The sequence below is a fragment of the Miscanthus floridulus genome, chromosome 3 (genome assembly GCF_019320115.1).
Source record: "Miscanthus floridulus cultivar M001 chromosome 3, ASM1932011v1, whole genome shotgun sequence".
NCBI classification, from domain to species: Eukaryota; Viridiplantae; Streptophyta; class Magnoliopsida; order Poales; family Poaceae; genus Miscanthus; species Miscanthus floridulus.
The window spans coordinates 130,309,612-130,329,667 of NC_089582.1; the positions used below are offsets into that span (position 1 = coordinate 130,309,612).

The 20,056-nt window shown below is 45.7% G+C and overlaps 1 protein-coding gene and 1 pseudogene across 2 annotated transcripts; one reads left to right on the plus strand and one right to left on the minus strand.

Moving 5' to 3' along the window:
• Positions 1-8,832: 8,832 nt before the first annotated feature.
• On the minus strand, positions 8,833-13,003 carry LOC136546941 (equilibrative nucleotide transporter 3-like). 2 transcript variants are annotated; one of them, XM_066538895.1, is made up of 11 exons: positions 12,679-12,812; positions 12,489-12,607; positions 11,533-11,582; positions 11,337-11,441; positions 10,937-11,092; positions 10,461-10,604; positions 10,253-10,358; positions 9,745-9,920; positions 9,505-9,665; positions 9,133-9,385; positions 8,833-9,023 (listed from the first exon to the last, which is right to left on the minus strand). In XM_066538895.1, exons 3-11 carry the CDS (start codon positions 11,569-11,571, stop codon positions 8,916-8,918), a joined length of 1,248 nt encoding a protein of 415 aa, XP_066394992.1. In that variant the 5' UTR covers positions 11,572-11,582; positions 12,489-12,607; positions 12,679-12,812; the 3' UTR covers positions 8,833-8,915. The 2 variants fall into 2 exon arrangements, with proteins under 2 accessions (XP_066394992.1, XP_066394991.1); XM_066538894.1 differs by lacking the exon at positions 12,489-12,607 and having other exon boundaries at positions 12,679-13,003.
• A 1,861-nt stretch (positions 13,004-14,864) lies between these two features.
• On the plus strand, positions 14,865-19,374 carry LOC136544444 (putative F-box/FBD/LRR-repeat protein At5g44950; annotated as a pseudogene).
• Positions 19,375-20,056: the final 682 nt, after the last annotated feature.

Here is a 20,056-nt window from a genome sequence, read left to right on the forward strand (position 1 = left end):
TGTTGATCTACAAGATTATATCTCATGAAATATTTTTGCATTCCGTTGTAACGCACAGTCTATATAGTAGAGTTTGAGCATACGACGCCGTGCTCTTCGTGACTGTGTTAATTTCACGAACTTTGCTTTTTGGATTAAATGTCACTTAACGTCGGTATTTAATTTCACAGTATTATTATCTTATCATGCGATTCATGTGTTTTCAGTACAATGATTTAGCTGTCCCGTAGCAACGCACGGGCATGAACCTTTGTATTCTGAAGTGAGGAAATAATAAACAAATGTTACTTTAAAGTCGATATTTCATTTCACAGTATCGTTATCTTATCGTGCGATCCGTATGTTTTTTACAAAAGTTTTGATGTCCCGTGGCAACGCACGTGCACGCTTCTTAAAGCCTGAGCTGATTGTTCAGCACATAACTGTACGTACTAGCGACAGGCTATGGTGGAAAATACCTTTCCCGCCGTCCCACAAGAAAATATTTTTAGTTGTAATAAAATTTGCTTTTTTTTGTCTTATATTGATTCTACTCAATTCTTGTACGCTCGGCACACGTAATTTGATTAATTATGGTTATAACATCTTAAATGGTGGACTGAGGAAAATTAATTCGAAGTGCCAACCTAGTGTACTCCCTCGGTCCTAAAATATTTGGCATTTTATGTTTGGACAGAAAAATTAATAAATAGTGAAAAGATGTGCACAGAAAACAAGAAAAATACTACAAGGCTAATTATTGTTTCTTGTCATTTCTCCAAACAGCTTGTTCGGTTGGTTGGTTCGTATCGTTGCTGTTTCGAGAAGAAGTACTGCTGGCTGGTTTGTGTGAGAAAAAAATATTGTTCCGGCTGGAAATTTACGATCGTTTACGACAAGCCACAGCCAAACGAATAGACTGAAAATTACCATGTCATCATAATATCTTTTTTTTTTTGCGAGACCCAGTTACGAGCGCACTGTTTCTTGTCATTTCTGCAAAATTACCATGCCATCAGAATACCTTTTTTTGCGAGACCCAGTTACGAGCGCACTCACCTACTCACCTCACAGGCACATTGCTATCGATGGACACGCCGCTTACCACTGAAAGAATAGCGATGTTAAATCCTAAAATAAATCCGGAAAAATATGAGCACCCGTGGATTTGAATTCGGGTGGACAGATTCCACCACAAAGAACCCAACCGGCTGAGCTACGCTCAATTCACCGTGCCATTAGAATACAAGCATGGTATAACTCTCTTAATGCTTCGTGTCTTTTTGTTTGTTTGATTTTAATTGGACTTGCCTCATATTTTCAATTAAATCTAATAAATTCTAAGAATGAGTGAGAAATTGACACCCCACCTTATACTGGTGTTTTTATGTATCTATTGTGAAGTTTTTTTTTTTGAAACTTATCTATTGTGAGAGAGGAGGAAGACATATGCACCACCACCGAGCCATGACGAGACATGGTATGTCTGTGTGTGCTTGGACCAGACCGCATGTAACTTGAATACTTGATGCCTATATTTTGTCGATTGAAACTGACATGCCTACGCTCTATCTTCCTCGGTCTAGAACACTTGTGCGCACGGACTTTTGGTTGTCTATGCCTCCAAAACACCATCTGCAGTGGCACATGAACGTTAGCGTGCGATCAAAATTTTGGAGAGCACTTCTTCGCGTAACTGCTCAATCGTGTCTGCCTACATCCTAACACGCTCCTGTACACGACGGTGATCGACTAATTCCTAGAGGCAAGCTCAACCACTGCCGGATGTTCACAGGACATCGTTGTAAACATTTGCCTGCATCGACTCTTGATTGATGACATCGAGTAGTTGCTCGACTGAGCAAAGCAGCGTTGCTGGTTTCTTAGGCATTGGATATACCATTGCAGCTTTTGTTGCCTTATTTATTTATTTATTACATGATCTGTAGGTTATATGTTACTAGCACGTTGCTAATATGTAATTTGACAAGATCACCACTGCACATATTCGACACATCTATCATACTATTTTTGTAGATTAAAATGTGCCATAATTTTGCTAAAATTCTTATGGTCTTTATAGCCTATAAGCAATTAGTTGTTATTTGATGTTTCCTTTGATAATAGAGCATAAAACAACTCCATCAACACTATTGTGCGGCTTCCAAGGTTGGGTTCTGTATCTAGGTTCCATGAGAACACTGACTTTCCCTATCTCTTCTTGTTTAATATACTGCCATGCCAAAAGCATACTCTCTCCCTGTTCCAAAATAAATTTTCTTAAATCAAACTATTTTAAGTTTTCAACTTGATAGAAAAAAGAGCAAAGTACACTGAAAATATATTTTATGGTGTATGATCCAATAATATGAATTTTGTGTCATAAATATTGGTGTCCTTTATTTTCTATAGTTTCTATAGATCCGGCTAAATTTAACTTATGATAGTTTCAATTTATTTATAGACAGATGGAGTACTTAACGAATTCTCTAACGTGCAGTGGCGGAGCCTGGCCCCTCCCAACTTCAGCTGCAATAATTCGTTTCATTAATTAGTTCTAATATGTCTTAAGCTATCATTGTCTATAAATATTTGGCTACGGCTGCTTTTTATGCACAAAGTAGAACAGAACAATCAGGTATGATGGCCTGAAGAGTTGGAGAATCAAACTATAGAATCAATTCTTAGGGTATAATTGGGACAACATATAATTTTATAGAAACAATATAGGAATTTCACATGAAAAAAACATAGAAATAGAATAGTCATGTGTTCCAAATAGGGTCTTAATCGTGGTTACTACGCATTTTATTAGAAGTTTCTACTATACTGTATGTCCGGGCCCCTCTATATCTAATTTCTGGCTCTGCCCCTGCTAACGTGGATGATACTAGTATCTTGTTGGGAATGACCTCACTGACTGACGAGCAGGTTGGTGTGTGAGATGACTTCGCCGAGCTCTCTGTTCGCCAGGGCTCAGGTGAGCCGAATCATTGAACATCATCTATGCAATGCAAGGCCTTCGTGATGATTGGAGGACCCTTGAGCAGTACTACTGCCATATATTTGGACGCCAAACGGACTGGTCCTCCTCCCGTAATGTCTAGAAGGAAGGGCGGGATCAGTTGCTTCTCTGTGACCATTTTAAGCAACGTACGAGTGCGCCTATTCAGCATCAGCAGCAAGCAAAGGTATTTTGACGTTGCCCAAAAGCATCGCCTGGAGTGCGAGCATGGGGGCGGCCGCCGGCCGGGCAGGGATGGGACTCCGGCACTCCGCTGCAAGTTCTGTGGCTGCAGGCTGCAGCCTACAGGGCTCGACAGATCGGTGCATGCAATGCAGCCCAGGCGCAGACCAGTCCCATCCTGTTGTTACCTGCTTTCGCTTGATGCGCCATTTGCTAACCAGGTCTCTTCAAGGCTCATGCTAACCCCTTTCTCTTACGATAATGCTTTGGTGAGGACATGTCCAAGCGTCATTCGTCCGGACGCCCTGTTCCTGGTCATGTGCAGCGATCGGGTTTAATAGGCCTGCTCCGCTCCATGTTCAGCACGGTTTCTCCAAAAGAAAAAAGGCCAGCGACATTTCCTTTCCCCACCACCGTAAGCATGCGACTGCCGCGGGAGTCTCCATCGCAGGGTCTGCTCGCCGCGGCCTTCTCCAGCATCGCGGCGCCGTACCTGGCCCCATCCCTTTCTACTCCGTGCCCCGCGTCCCTTCCGTTGCTCCTGCCGTCCGCTCGCCTGCTCTGCCGTCGCTACTCCTGCACATGCTCCGCGCTGCCCCTGTCGCTGCTCCGCGCGCCCTCCTCGCTGCACCTGCCACTGCTCCGCCGCCCGTCCCACTGCTCCTACTCTGCCCGCCCCGCCCCGCCCCGCCCGACGACGCTGACAACCACTGCCAGCACAAGGAGAAGCACCCGACCCTGGCGAGGAAGCCCTCCGACCTCACTTACTGCTACGACTGTGGCGCCCCGATGCAGACGGTGGAGGATGCCGCACCAGGATACGATGCATGTTGCAAGTGCACATTTCAAATGTTTTCAAATGTTTTAGAGGTATGTTGCAATTATTTTATACGGATGTTGCAAAACTAGATCGGAATGTTGCATATGTTACAAGCGTCTGTCCCCAATATTTCATCTGTTTTTTAGAAGTATGTTGCAAGCGTGTTTCACACATGTGTTGTAAGTGTTTTCTCTGGATGTTGCGTAAGTGTTTTTGCTAGAGTTTCGGACGCATATTTCAAGTGTTTCATCTTCCTTTTTGTATGTTGCAAATGTTGCATCTTGATGTTTCAAAAATAAATCAAGTGTTTCATATGGGATGAAGCTGGAGGGGGTGCAATAGATCCCTGCGGACGCGCGGCGCGGGTGATATTCCGGCGATGCGGGCTCCCCGTGGGTGCACGAGATGTAGGCACGGGTGAGCGATATCCAAACAGCGCGGACCCATGCGTGGACATGCGAAAACGGATTGCAACCACGGGCGTACATCCGGGCGCTAGAAGCGCCGTTTCTCTTATTGGTGAAGGACACTGTTTTTCATTATTCATTCTCTGTATTTTTTAGAATGCAACTCTAGTTCTATCCTTATTTTTATATCACTAGCAAATATGCCCATGCGACAAACACGTGTTTACGAAAAATATTTCAAATGCAATGGGAATATTAATTGAGTTCTCGATATATTAGTTCATATATATCATAGACATTTCTTTAAATATAGAAATATAATATCTTTATAGATGGGTTCAAACTCAATGATAGGGCTATGCATATACTCCTACTGAGCAACTGTGAGTCCAAACATGTTACACATTAGTATTTTTGACATCGAGTTCAAACATGTTTCACAATAATATTTTTGGCTCATATAAATACGTTTTGTATTAATATTAATATTTTGGCTCGTATGGGCGTCAGAGTCCTTTTTGGCTCGGTATGGGCGTTGGAGTCCTCAAACATGATAATTTGACTCGTATAGGCGTTGGAGTCTTACATCTCACGTGTGTTCAGTTTTTTATTATTTTCCTTTTTCGAGGTCTAGGATGAATCTTTATCGAGGAGCCTTCCATCTTACATGTAAGATCATGAATAATGAAGGGCTCGTAAAGCACGACGTCTAGATCGAAGGTTATTATAAAGGGAGAACCTCTTAAAAAAAACTCGCTGGGCTAATGATGACGATGATTACACGAAGAAGCGGATGAAACTGGCGACAGCCTACAGATGAAGAAGACGCAGGTGTGCAGACGTGGAAGACGCGGATGAACGACACGTACAGGTACAGGTACATCCTGCGCCACCCAATTAGATCCGGCTCCAATCAGCAACCTCGAGTGTCTGTTCCTTGGTTCGAGGACACAACAAAAATCTGCCAAGCTCAAGTGCGATAGGTTCGCTGAATTCGTCCCAAAACGCGATCTCGAAATCTCGTATTATTATGCCTAGTATTCTGAGATCAACTCGTACGTACTCCCTCCGTCCCAAAAAACATGCAATTCTAACATAATATCATGTTTAGTATCTCAAGTTTGATTAATTAAAAGAGTATTCAGTGCAGTGAGCTCTCGCTCTATGTAGGGTCTAGAAAAGAATATCAGTGACAAGTCTTACCTTTGCATGTGCAATACGAAGTAGATAAAAAATATATTAATATTTATAATATTAAATAAATACTATTAGATTAATTACAAAATGTATTTTTTAATAAATTAATTTAGAGTCACAAATGTGAATAGAAATTTAGTCAAACGTAAACTAGTCTCGTCTACACACAATCCGTAGCTACATGTTTTCTTGACGGAGGGAGTCTGTGCAGAATGTGCTGTAATGCATGTGACTCTAAAGCTAGCACTGACAGTGTGCTCAATAGTTTGTCTTCAACCAGGGCAACACACACCAGATGACCTGAATACCTGATGGCCGAAGTATAGCTGAAAACAATTGGCAAAATTTAGATACTGGAAGTGACCTCTCTCAGACATGTAAAATAGAGCAGCTTACTGGTGGATACTCTGTTTCTTATCAAATTTGCTGGTGAACATCGAACCCAACAAAATATTCATTTCTGGTTTTCGAGGAGAGAGAAGAGTGATGAAATATCCTTTATGCCCCCTGCCTCTTTCTTCTTCGGCCATGTTCGGATGACTAGAAAAATGGTTGATGCTAATGCTAATATGTTGCGAGAAAAAAATACTATTATTTCGTTAAAATGGTACCGTTCAGCCAACAGGGCCTTCCTCTCTCTCTCCCTGTTCTTCTCTCCCGATGCCTGGTGCGCAACCAGCCCACCCTGGTCGCGCGTCCGCAAGGCATGGAACTGCGGAGGCTCTGGGCCACCCACGCGCTATGCTCGTCCGGCTCAACGACCACTGCCTCGGCCATCGCTCCTTCGCTCGACAACGCCCGGCTCTCTCAGATGCAGTCGTGGATGGAGGTGCGGGTGTCCTAGACGGTGATGCAGCCGTGGCGGTCCCCAGTGGCGAGGCGGAGTGGGGTGCACGCGCTCCGCCACGGCGACGACGCGTGCGGGGTGCACAACACCGGCCTTTGATGTCGCACGGCAGGAGCTCGCAGGTCTGCCTGCAGCCTGATGCCACCGTGGCCCAGGCTCCGCGTGCAGCGCGGCTGAGGCGCACCTACTTCGCTGCGCCGACGAGGCCACCCTCTGCGCCCGCTGCGAACGCAACATGCACGCCGCCAACCACCTCACCGGCAAGCTCAGTTTCCTCCTCACCGGCGTCCAGGTCAGCCGGCAGCCCGCCGTCGCCGAGGCCCAGGACCCGCACCCGCACCCGCCCACCGCCGGTCCACCTCCTCCGCGAGCCGGAGAGGCCGGCCGCCCCACCCTGGCAGCAGCAGACCCACGTGGCGGCACTTCCCCTTCTAGCGTCGAGCTGCTCGCCAGCCACCCGTGCCCGAAAAGAAAAGAAAGGGAGTGAGGAGGAAGAAAGAGGCAGGGGTATAAAAGAACATTTCACCGCTCCTCTCCTCGAAAGCCGGAAATGAATATTTTATTAAGTTCGATGTCCACAGCAAATTTGACAAGAAGCAGAGTGTCCGCAAACTGCTCCATTTTGCATGTTCGCTAGCAAAGAGATGTCACTTTCATTGTCTTATACTAAATTCTGCCAAAACAATTTTTGTCGTCAATCTATGCTTTGTCCGGGGCGTCCGTCCATCCAGACAGCCCTGTTGGTGGGCCACGATGTCCACGAGGCTCTCATATCCGCTTTCCTTCGGGCACCACACTTTAAAAAAAAATCGCTGCAGTGCCGCTACTGCTCCGCGCCCGCGCTCCACCGTGCCTCCCGCTTGCCTTCCTCTCCATCGTCGTTCCTAGCCACATCCCACGCTGCTCCACGGCCCGCGCCATGCCCCCATCCACTTCACCCATCGCAAAAGGAGAGGCAGGGGAGGCATGTGCCTGCGACCCCATCCAGTGTGCCCATTGACAGGAAGGGGAGGCCTTCGCGCTGCGCCTGAGGTGTACGCTGGACCGTTGCTCTCAACTTCCCCTGGGCCCGAACTTGTTGGCTACTGAAGTTCCCCACCAGGTAGGTTGTGGCTACCGGCAACACTGTGTTTGTGTTTTAGGCGTTTCAGACTTATGTTTCAAGTGTTTTCATTTGAATGTTGCAAATAGATCTTCGCGTGTCGCTGCAAGCCTGTGTTTTAAGTGTTTCAGGTGCTTCTGACGTATGTTTTAAGTGTTTCACTGGATGTTGCATATGTTACTATAGCTCTATACGCATGTTTTAAGTATATGTTTCAAGTGTTTTACATGTTTCAAATTTGTGTTGCAAATGTTTTATCCAGATGTTACAAAAGTAAATCTCAATGTCGCATATGTTGCTATGACTATACATACATGTTTCAAGCGTATGTTTCAAGTGTTTCATCCCTTTCAGACGTATGTTGCAAGTGTTTCATCTAGATGTTTCAAAAGTAAATCTGGAAGAGCACATGTTTCATCTGCCGCAACCGCCATGCTGCTGCTGGGGGCGTCGCCGTGGGTCACCATGCGGACGTTTGAGGCCGGCAGACGCCTCCGCGGCATGTATCCGCGGGTAGGGCAGGTGATGGGGACCCACGTGGGGCCTAAGGATGGGTGCGGGAGTGCGGAATGGGCACGGGTGCGGCATGCAAACGCGGAATGGGATGCGGACTCGGATCGTGGGATGCGGTGTGGGATAACGCGCGGGAGCTACTAACTAATTGATGAAAGCTGCTGCATAATGAATTGTAGAGTGGCCTTTGCGATACTGAATTTTTGTTATAAATTTAGAGATACTAGGACGGATGGAACGCTTAGCCGCGCCCGCCCCGGCTGCACGCACCAGAGTAATTTGGTATTTCATCCGGAGCATTAGATATTCCATCAGTGGGTCGTTTTGTAGCAGTGAGTTTTTGTCAAATTCTTGATTAGAGAAAGATGCATAACAAAAAGGAAGTGTGCACGTGCTCGTTACAGAAGCAATAGGCTACCAAGACCTCTAACTGAGTCAATAACTTGCAAACATGGTGGTCTTAACCACTGGGAACACCTTCGTCAGACGGTTCAGACTTCAGACTACGGAACTGAAACCATCACCTATTCGACATGGAACTTATGGAAGCCTCAACATTGTGATCATTTGATGTTTCCTCCTATAATGAAAAGGCAGAGCACCTCCTATTGTCCCCTAAAAAATTAGACCATGCAAAACTTTGTTGAAGACGTGACGACGCTTGAAGCTAGTTTCAGTATCCTACCAGTCCTAACACTTCATCCTTTGGACTAGCACTTAATAACAACTCCGAAAAGATAAAGCATTTCCAGGCTAACAGATAGCAAGAAAATCAGCAAATCGGATTTATTATTTTTCCATCGATGTATCAACAGGATACACTTAGCAAAAGACTAACACCCTTTATGAGGTGACTTTAGTTATCACCAACCTTTCCCTATCAACCATAACCAATCGAGCACAACACCAGAAAACAGTCCAATCATGAGGAAAACAACAAGAACATTCCCCAGTGCGTTTTGCTCTGGCCCCTGCACAAAAGTTTGCAATGAAAAATCAATTTGTCTATGTAAAATAGTTAATCGTTTTGTAAAACCTGAGCAACTGATAGCATGAACTATATAACAGAGGAAAACTTACATTGTATCCTTTGGGTGCCTCTGTAAGGACACACACCGTTAGATACCCGTTGCTCAACCCCAAGAAGGATGTCAAAAACATCATGTACCCTTGTGCGCCGTACTTTGCAGTAAAATAGAATGCAGGAATGAGTAGAAAGCGTGCGAGGGTTGCTGCCATGATACATTTCCGAGATTTCAGCTTGACAATAATGGGTACATATCTGCCTATGAGATCCCACGCATTAAACATTGTAATCAAAACAAGTGCATACCTGAAAAATACACAGCAGAGGGAAATTTTTTCATGTGGAACGCTAGATTATGACAAATTGTAGGAGCTAGTCACATGGTGTCAGTAAAAAGGAAAAAAAAAACATGAAAGAAATCTTACCAAGTACCCAGGCCGTGTGATCCAGTGTCTTCAGATAGGAATCCAGGGAAAATAGATAGAGTCAAGACATAAATCAGAAAGATATCAAGCGCATAATCCATATTTTGCAGAAACAGTTGTTTGGTGCTTAGTCGCACATATTGTTTCGGATCCTCCATAGCCTGCATAAAGTAGCATATGCTATATTTCCATGGATTATCGGTAAAGTTAAGAATATGCAACGATCAGTATGAGACAAACTTGCTCATCATCTTGAGTTGCGACTCCTGCAGCAGCTAGGTCACCGGCAACAGTTTTGCTACCTTCAGAAGCTGCCTTCGAGCGATAAAATTTGACAATAGGCAATGTGGGGAAGACAAATGTGTACAGAAGAACACATAATAGCTCATTGAAGCATGATATCGAAAAGAATAGCACTGCATGCGAATGAAGTAGTTCAAAGTATTTGGTAAGACAAAATAAAGAACTGCACTAGCAGAGGTGAAAAAAAAAATAGAATGTCAAAATAACGAACTGCGCTAGCAGAGGTGGGAAAAAAAGAATGTTAATTTATTTGATGTTTATTTTTCTGGTTCTGTTTCTTTTAGATGAGAGAACGTGTAGCATTCCTGTTACTGTACTAATTAACAAGATAAATTACGCAGAACATTGATAATATGGCTATCTACTATGTTAGTTTTTGTAAACACATAAGATAAAATTTAAGACAAACTTATTGATTCACATGTGTTGAAAGAACGGGACATACTAGCTCCTTTGCGCAAACCATCTCGTGAGTTCTCAAAAGCCGCTTTTGTAATCAGACGCAAAGCTGATGTAATTGCTCCCGATGCAGCCAAACCTGCCAAGTAGGACTGCAAACCAAAACGTAGATGGGCACATAAGAGCAGCCAACTATAGGCACTGGGATATTTCTATCAGTCCACAATACACCAAAAACTATTGGAAATAGTCACCTGAATGAACTCTGGGCACATCAAGGATAGGTCACCAATCATGCCACCTTGAGCATGAGCATCTGCTATCCCGAATGCTGCACTTGTTACACATATGCCAACGAAGGCTCCAAACCCACCCTTCCCTTTAGTGGCCACGTCCAGCTAAAAACATGATGGTATGAGGTTGATATCAATAACCACACTTTATATAGCACTGTATATAATAACCACGCTTTATAATTTATATTGCATAAGTGGTATATAGAATAACCATGCTTTATATTACCAGGCTGCTCTAAGATTCGTGCAGAATTTTTGGAGAGGACCACTCGAGCAAAACTCTATATCAAATGGGAAACATACTAGCTAATACTATCTTTCAGAAAAAGAAAAAAAAATATATATATATATACTAGTACTGGTGCCATAGTCATGCTAAAGGAATATAATTTATGAACCGTCTCTATTTGCCTCAGAGATAGGTATTCACTTACAAATATTATTCCAAAAGAACTTAAGAAGTAAATTGTGTATCCTGTCAGATTCCGAAGCCTGGTGTTGATTTTTGCTTCATGGTATGCTAGGAGAGCTGAAACTCCCAGGGCAAAAGGCTGATATACCAGTGTGAGGACTCTGGTTGGGTGGTTCTTCTGCAATAGTTATTTGGAAATATAGTATCAGTCATCACAGATTTGTAATAACAGGATATTACCATTGGATTTCTCTAGCTTCGTGTGCCATTGGTTCCAAATACATAAATAAAGCAATATAAAAGCTGTAAACCGGAAACGACGATGATAAGGTATAGAACATATATAGTTACCCGGTGCGCACTTGAAACTGAGCATAAATAATAAAAATCATATATACTGTAATTGTAAAGGATGAACATACAGGGAAGAGGTAGGCATAGTAATCTTCAATTGTAAGCATACTGTTCCATGCGAAGAGGCATCCATTCCCCAATAGAAAGCAGACCAGCAAACCAAAGTACTTCCCCTGTCAAGTCCAAAACCAACACAGTCAGAGGACACAGCAATTCATTGCATCACAAAACAAGATCAATACAACGATTGGACTTTGGAGGGACCTTAAGTTGAGGTGCTCCTGCACACTCTGAATCGCTCATACTTTGTGAACCTGAAAATTAGTAAGAAGAGAGGTTGTGATAAATGATAACCCCAACTAATATGAGAACGATGATGAGATAGAACTGAAACAAAAAGCTTGATACGCACACAACTTTGATCTTTGGTGGTATCACTACTCATATATATGAAACCTTTTTCACATAATGATATATATTAACCTTTTAGAATCTGGACTACTTATAAAGAACTACATGACCTTTTGCTTGAGGAAAGTAAAGAACAAGCAAAACGACATCATATCAGGTTTAAATAAAAGGACTGCTGGACTGGTCCTAAAAAATAGGAGGGTTGGACTTGGAATCTGTATGTCATTTCCAGGTGTAGTTTAAGACTTCGTTTATAGAGCATGGCTGGTTAATTTGCTGACTGAAACCCAAACCTAACAATCGTGCCCCCATCCTGACCACCTTAGGGCCTGTTTGATCCATATAGTTGATAGTTAGCTGCTAAAAAATCCTCACCTAATAAACCAACTAATGTCTTATCTACCACCCAGCTAACAATTAGCTATTAGCCCCTCTAATACAGCTAATAGTTAGCTAGATCGAACAAGAGCCCGGTAACCAAAAATTGTGCAAGGCCTTGTTTAGTTGGTGATTTTTTTTTTTGGAAATGGCACTGTAGCACTTTCGTTGTTATTTGGCAATTAGTGTCCAATCATAGTCTAATTAGGCTTAAAAGATTCGTCTCGTGAATTTCGTCTAAACTGTGTAATTAGTTTTATTTTTTATTTATATTTAATGTTTCATGCATGCGTCCAAAAATTCGATGTGACGGGAAATCTTGAAAAAATTTGCAAAATGAAGTGGAACTAAACACTACCCAAGGAGATCACGAAGCCAAACACAAAAAGGTAACCGCACTGACGCAAAAACACCAGAGTTGAAGACGTCACCAGCACTCCGGCAGCGAGGGCTCAGATCGGCGTTGATCAGGCCGCTGGCTTATCCTGTGCTGATGGTTATGCACTGCCAGCTTCTTCCGCCCCCCGTCGGATTCTTCCTCAGGTAGAGACTGCGAAGTCGTAGTCGCGCTCGAATTAAAAGGAAACGAAACGTCGGCTGTGTGTGAGAGAGGCGAGAAACCTGAATTGATCCGCGCAAGGAGCAGAAACCGGCGGCGGCACCGTCCGGGCCCCCAGGGTTCCTCGAGGCCGGCGGCCGCAGGCAGGCAGCGGACGCTGGCTGACGGCTGTTGCCCACTGTTTTGTCGCCCTCCGCGCTGACAAATGGGGTCCGGGCTGCACTGCCGATGAGCGGCGCCTGATGCCGCCGTACCGCGTACACGCGTCGTGCCGGAGACGGGAGACGGTAGCATCACTGCATCAGTGTAGATCAACCAAGTCGCCGAGGGCGCACGCCGAATCGAATCTACTCTCGCAGCCCAGCAGAGGAGAATGGGGGCCGGAAGTCCAACTGGCAGCATCAATCCGGCGTATCGAAGCAGATGACACTTACAACAGGAGTTGGCTGCAGCTATTTATAGCGTTTATTAGTACTGTAGCTATAACTTGAAAAGGTGCAGCGGCTACGGCTTAAAGCTCTAGGATAATTTTTTGTTTATATATAAAATTCTACTATTAGTACTTAGTACTAAGCATTCGCCTCTAATATTATTATTAATAAAAATTCAATTGCCAAAGGGCCATGATCCACCATCTACACATAGCTGTGTCACGCCATTGATTACAATGGTACCACACAATTCTAATAAATTAATTAATTAATAAAGCTATTACTACTACAGTATAGCTGGACCAAAGATATTATATTGAAACTTAGAATCCACTGTTATGTTTAAGTTATGCCACAATTCACCATAGGAATTGTTCATGTGACATTGTGGATGCGTGAAATGACAATAAAGACGTTGAGGATACCAATTTGGATGGTGATGAAGAATAATAGAATCATTAATATTGTCCTCGTCACTGATATATGAGAACTAATGCCAATCTATATTGATATGTATTTTTTATATTTAATTCATTTATGTTTTTTGTGTGTTTTGTACAATGAAATGTAATGCTTAACTAAAGACGTTGAACTTTTTAAGTAAACTTGACCTTGGTGTTGATGTATGCTCCGAAATTTTGACAAATTTTAAACTTTTACTATCAAAACTAAGTGTCTACTATATCTGCTACCGTGGAATTCTATGTTATGCCTTTTCTATACTTGTTCTACCTGTCATTTATTTTTTTATTTATTTGTATTATATGTTTTCATAGAGACCATTACATCTTGATTTCTAGGATCAATGTGACAGTTTTCAGCCCTTAAGAGAGAAAGAGATGATTTTGTAGCTTCATTTATAGTAACATATATGGGAAATCAGACTAATATTTTTAACTTTAATTTTAAATTCAACATTAATTTTAATATATTAATTTTAAGAATAAAGATTACAAGAACTGATATTATCATCGTAAGAATATGGTTCCAATCGTGGCTTGATGAGTTTTGATTGTGATTTTCCCGTGAACTTTATTGGTTGCGATGTTTTGTATCTTTCTTGAAGATGGGCTTGTTGAAAGCATTTCAATATATTGTATATGGCAATATTATTTGATTACGATTCGAACACATGTATTGACATTTATTATGTATGGAAATAGCATTGTTTAATTTAGAAACACTACATATAAGAAGAAAAAATATTTCAAATTAAATTGTATGTGGCATAAATTTACTTTTAAATTCTAGACTGTTAAATCATCATAAAATCTAACATTGTATATATTTTTATTAATCTCATAATTTTGAAACTCTTTTGGCGAACGTGGGACTTCTGTTAACACTAATTTATATGCTTAATAGACTTATGCTAGAAAATTCTGATAAAAATTATTTCAGTGCACCATTCTGTGTGGCCTAAAAAACCTTATGGCATGGACATTGTTCTAAAGTGCCTAAACAACAAGGGGCTACCATCTCTGGATAACCACCAAATTTTAATTTTCTCCTAATTCAGAAATTTGCGAATCTAATTGACATTATATTTAAATTAAACGTTGGACTTTCACATGAGTTCAAAGGTTCTCAAATGAGCTCTAGAGAACTCAGGTTAGACCCAAAGTGTTCTCGAATCTCAAGTGAGGTTGAGGCGCTTCCAATTAAGCATGAAACATTTCATCGACATTTATAGAGTTCTTAATTAAGACCGGAGCTTTCACATTTTCGGCTTGACACCCAAAGGACCCAAAATGAATTGAACTTCACTGTCCACTCAGGGCCGCTCAGCCTCGGGTTGGGCCGAACCGCACGTTTGGGCCTTAGCGAGCCTGGTGGCGAGGCCTTGTCTTCTTCGGGCGCCAGCTTCTGTTCCCCGTCTGTAGTCGGCTCAGCATCGGTGTTGCTGACACCCGAGCAGAGTCGCCCAGTCGCAGGCTCGCAGTCGCAGCCCACGGCGGTTCCCCTCCCAAATCCCCGCTCGGCCGCCGCGCCGCCATTCAGCCATGGCGATGGTCTCCGGAGCCAAGAGGAGGAGAGGACTGGACGAAGAACAAGAGGAAGATGAAGACCGCATCAGCCGCCTCCCTGACGGCATCCTCGGCGACATCGTCACCCTTCTCCCGACCAACGACGGCGCCCGCACGCAGGTGCTCTCCTCCCGCTGGCGCCACATCTGGCGCTTCGCTCCTCTCAACATCGATCTGGACATCAATCCCGATTACCCCCTCGGCGCCAACAACGTCACCGAAAGCGTAATCTCGCGCATTCTCTCCGCGCATCAAGGTCCCAGCCGCCGCTTCTCCATTCCGGAGCACTACCTCTACTACAGGGGCCTCCCCGTCACAAGCCTGGACGGCTGGCTCGAATCCCCCGCCCTCGAGGCCTCGACAGACTCCAAGAGCTTGAGTTCCACTACGGCCGTCCTCATTCGTCGAATTTAGCTCCGCTGCCGCCGCCGCCGCCTGCATCTGTACACCGCTTCTCGTCAACGCTTCGCGCTGTCAGCTTCGGGGGCTGCGGTTTTACGGATGGAAACAATGCCAGCGGGCTCCACTTTCCGGTTCTCAAGCAGTTGAGCCTTGCGGATGTCAGATTCTCGGAGAGTTCTTTACGTGCCTTGCTATCTGCCTGCCCTGTCCTGCTGAGCTTGCTGCTAAAGGGCAGCATTGGCTTATCTCGCGTCCAAATTGCGTCCCCGACCCTCCGAAGCATCGGCGTGCGCTCTAATCATGGACGCGTGATTCTGCGACAAGTCATCATCAAGGATGCCCCCTGTCTATAAAGGTTACTTTGCTTTGATTACTTGGGAATCACCATATCGGTGATCTCGGCGCCAAAATTGCTTGTTTTGGGGCCACTATCTGATCAAAGCCCCAGACTCGAGTTTGGCACCACAGTTATTCAGGTATCAGTATCACCGTGCTTTCTCACTTTCATATTCATGAGGCTCTTTCTCCAAACAAAGTCCCTCCATTCGCGTGTGTTGAAACATCGGTTTCTAACAAGAGTGAGAAGTGGACGGAGGCCTTCGTCTTAGGTCGGGGTCTCCGCCCGAGATGGGCGGAGGCCGGCCTCCGCCTAAGACGGGCGGAGGTCCCTGAACGCAGCGCACTCCTGTCGGACAAAATCCTCTGTCGGAGGCTCCAGACAGAAGGTCGCTAAACGAGGGATTCAGTAGACTTTGGCCAAGTAGGAGTAAGAGAAAGGGACGGGGGCCCTCGGCTTTGGCCGATGCCCCGGACTCGGGCTTTGGCTCAGGCTCTGCCTGAAGGAGAGAGTGAGGATAAGTACCGACTCACAAGAACTGGGGTTTCATAATTGCTTCACCAACCTCCCCCTCACAGTTACAAGTGTTCCCTATTTATAGGGCTCAACTACCACTTTACAGAGTTTACAACAGTGCCCCTCAACTGCTATGGTACATTCCAGGAATATTCCAGCCCTAGTGTCTAACCTCAGGGGTGTTCTCATCACACCGTCTCGCGATGTCTTCATCTTGGGCCTAAGCCGACGCCCACTAGAGGCCCATCAACTGTCCCCACGTATGCCTTGCTGACCTGATCGTTCCTTGATGGGCCTCCGCTGCCCTGGGGAACACCTTTGCCACGATTACTGCGCTTGGCCTCTGCTGTTCCGGGGAGAGCCTCCACCGTCCCGGGGAGAAACTCCACCGTCATTCTTGTACTAGGCCTCCGCCATCTTGGGAAGAGCCTCCGCTAGCTAGGCCTCGCCGTCTTGGGGAGAGCCTCCGCCGGCTAGGCCTCCGCCGTCTTGGGGAGAGCCTTCGCCGGCTAGGCCTTCGTCGTCTTGGGGAGAGCCTCCGCCGCCTAGGCCTCCGCCGTCTTGGGGAGAGCCTCCGCCGGCTAGGCCTCCGCCGGCTAGGCCTCCGCTGTCTTGGGGAGAGCCTCCGCCAGCCGGGCCTCCGCCGTCTTGGGGAGAGCCTTCGCCGGCTAGACCTCTGCCGTCTTGGGGAGAGCCTCCGCCGCCTAGGCCTCCGCCGTCTTGGGGGGAAGCCTCCGCCGGCTAGGCCTCCGCCGTCTTGGGGAGAGCCTCCGTCGACCGGGCCACCGCCGTCTTGGGGAGAGCCTTCGCCGGCTCGGCCTCCGCCATCTTGGGGAGAGCCTCCGCCTGCTAGGCCTCCGCCGTCTTGGAGAGAGCCTCCGCCGGCTAGGCCTCCGTCATTATTCCTTCATCAGGTCTCTTCGAGGGGGAGTTGACCCATACTCCATATGGGCTCCCCCAACAGTAGCCCCTCAGCTACTAGGTTATGGACGGTACTACATGACCTGGTAGATGTTCATACAAGAAGAGGCACTATACAACCTAGATCTTGGTAGCGAGGATTGCCTTCCGCAACCCATTCATGCACGCCTCGCTAAAAACTCCATCCCAAAAATCCTGTGGGAAAAAAGGGCATGGAGAAAAGAGCACGCGCATGACTCTAATCCTATACATGCACTAATTCCTTAGGCTTTCAGCTCTGGGTGCCTTTATCTTCTAGATTTCTTCATCTATGGCCTTCGGCTCCTTCTGCTGCTTCTATGGCATGGTTCATCGGCTTCGCTCAGTGCTCTGGTCTTCATTTCTGGGACCTTCACGATGCGTAGGTCTGTATCCTTGAGGCCTTTGCTTCTGATGTCTTTTTGGCGCGCAAGTGTGTCTCCAAGGCCCGATTGTATGAGCCTTCGTCTGTGTCTCTTCTCGGTGCAGTGGTCTTCACCTTCGGGTCTTCCGCCATTGGTGTCATCTCGGCGTGCGGGTCTTCGCCTCCGAGGCCTCCCCAGGTCTTCATCTCTGGGGTCTTCGCCTCTAGTGCCTTCATGATGCGTAGGCCTTTGCTTCCAAAGCCTTCATAGGTGTTCATCTCCGAGGTCTTTACCTCCGAGTCTGGTATCGTCTTGGCGTGCTGGCCTCCATAGGCCTTTGACTTTTCTTCGGGCGGAGGTCTTCATCTCCGATCCTTCTTTGGGCGGATGTCTTCGACTTTTCTTCGGGCGGAGGTCTTCATCTCCGATCCTTCTTTGGGCGGAGGTCTTCGACTTATCTTCGTGCGGAGGTCTTCATCTCCGATCCTTCTTTGGGTGGAGGTCTTCGTCTTTTCTTCAGGCGGAGGTCTTTGTCTCCGATCCTTCTTTGGGTGGAGGCCTTCATCTTTTCTTCAGGCGGAGGTCTTCGTCTCCGATCCTTCTTTGGGTGGAGGCCTTCGTCTTTTCTTCAGGCGGAGGTCTTCGTCTCCGATCCTTCTTTGGGTGGAGGCCTTCAAATAAATCTTCGTTCACGAGCGCCAGACAAAAGGCCTCACGCTCCTAAGTGGTTGGTCCTCCGGTGCACTCCCCTAGCCCCTCTTGGCTGACGTTTGTGGCCGAGTTTTTAGCCATGATTGGTGTAGTCGACGTAGTCGTAGTAGTCGAGGTAGAAGGTTGTTGTGAGGCCTTCAAACCGTTGCTCACGAGCACCAGGCAAAAAGACTTGATGCCCCGGAGAAGCTGGTCCACGTGCTTCCCTAGCCCCTCTTGGCTAGTGCTCGTGACCAGGTCCTTAGTGACGCTTGGTGTAGGCGACGCAGTTGTAGTAGTGGAAGTAGGTGTTCAGAACCAAGTTTGCCGATGTAGACGTCGACGAAGGTGTTGTAGAACTTGGTGTCGAAGGTGTCGACGGAGGTTCTTGAGCCATATTGCAAAAGTTGTTTGACAGAGGCGATGTTGTTGTACATGATGAAGGTGTCGATGAAGCCCCTCATGCCGTCGCGTTGGCGGAGGCTAGTTGTCATGGTTTTGCCGAAGGTCCTCCTGCAAAGCTGCTTGGCGAAGGCCAAAAGGTGTTTTTGGCGGAGGCGATGTTGGTGAAGTTACCGAAGATGGTTGCAGAGCCCCTCATGCCGAAGAGCTTGGCAAAGGCGATGCCTACATAGACGCCGACGCCGCGTGTCGAAGGCCGGAGAAGTCGTAAAAATGCAACTAAGTTGATCTCCTGCATTTTTAGGGACTTAGGTTGGGCATTATAGCTTCGTCGAATATCGACTTGCTTTGCAAGTCTTTCGACACCCGAAAAGGCACTGGCTTTCCCACTAGCTACAAAAGATGGTTAGTCATTTATATGATACGTGAAGGTAGCACGAGAGTCTTAGCTCCGTGACCTGGTGCCCGTGTTGGTTCAGGACTTCTTCTAGGATTTGATGTCTCAGCACGATAGCCTTAGCTTCGTGACCTGGTGCCCGTGTTGTTTCAGGACTTCTTCCAGGATTTTGATGTCTCAGCACGACAGCCTTAGCTTTGTGACCTGGTGCCCGTGTTGTTTTAGGACTTCTTCCAGGATTTTGATGCATAGAGTCATGGCACCCGTGTATTCTCGGGACTTCTTCCGGGTGGCCCGGGCCATGCATTGTAATGTATTTACGCAATATATGTATGCGATGATGAGAATGATAGCATTTGCGCAAAAATATTTAAAAGGTGTAAACTTATTATGCATGCTGCAAGAATGTTGGTTAAGTTTGAATGAAAGACAAGCTATGCATATAAGAAATAATGTCCTCAAATGAGAGGGTAATAGTTTTAGATGGCTAGCGAAGGCTGCCACTTGATAGCCTGCATGAGCACAGGTAAGATTCATAGCAGTGACTATAGTAAGGATTAGTTCCCTGTGAAGGTTACCTCAAATATTTGATTGATATAGATATTATGAAGATCTTCAAAGAATTTAGTCAGTATAGCCTGCAAAAAAAAAGAGGAAAACATGTTAGTGTTTGTGGGTTCGAAGGTTGGTTGGATGTCGAAAGTCAATTTTTGATGGAGGTCTCCGACTATAAGGCTGTTAACAGGCGAAGGCTGTAGAGTGACGAAGGCTACCAACTGATGAAGTTCAATGAGTGACGAAGACCAATCAGTGACGAAGGCTGCTGAAAACCAATGATAGATGAAATCCACTGATTGATGAACGAAGACCATGACTGACGAAGGCTCAAAAAGACGAAGGCTAAAGACTGACAAAGGTTATTGACTGGTGAAGG

Coding starts and splice junctions, on each gene's coding strand:
- LOC136546941 (XM_066538894.1), bottom strand. CDS start 12,910: ATGCTACCGTCTCCCGTCTCCGGCACGACGCGTGTACGCGGTACGGCG. Junction 11,583..12,678: donor CCTTGCGCGGATCAATTCAG/GTTTCTCGCCTC, acceptor ACTAATTTTCAG/GTTCACAAAGTATGAGCGAT. Junction 10,605..10,936: donor GTTCTTTTGGAATAATATTT/GTAAGTGAATAC, acceptor TCATGTTTTTAG/CTGGACGTGGCCACTAAAGG.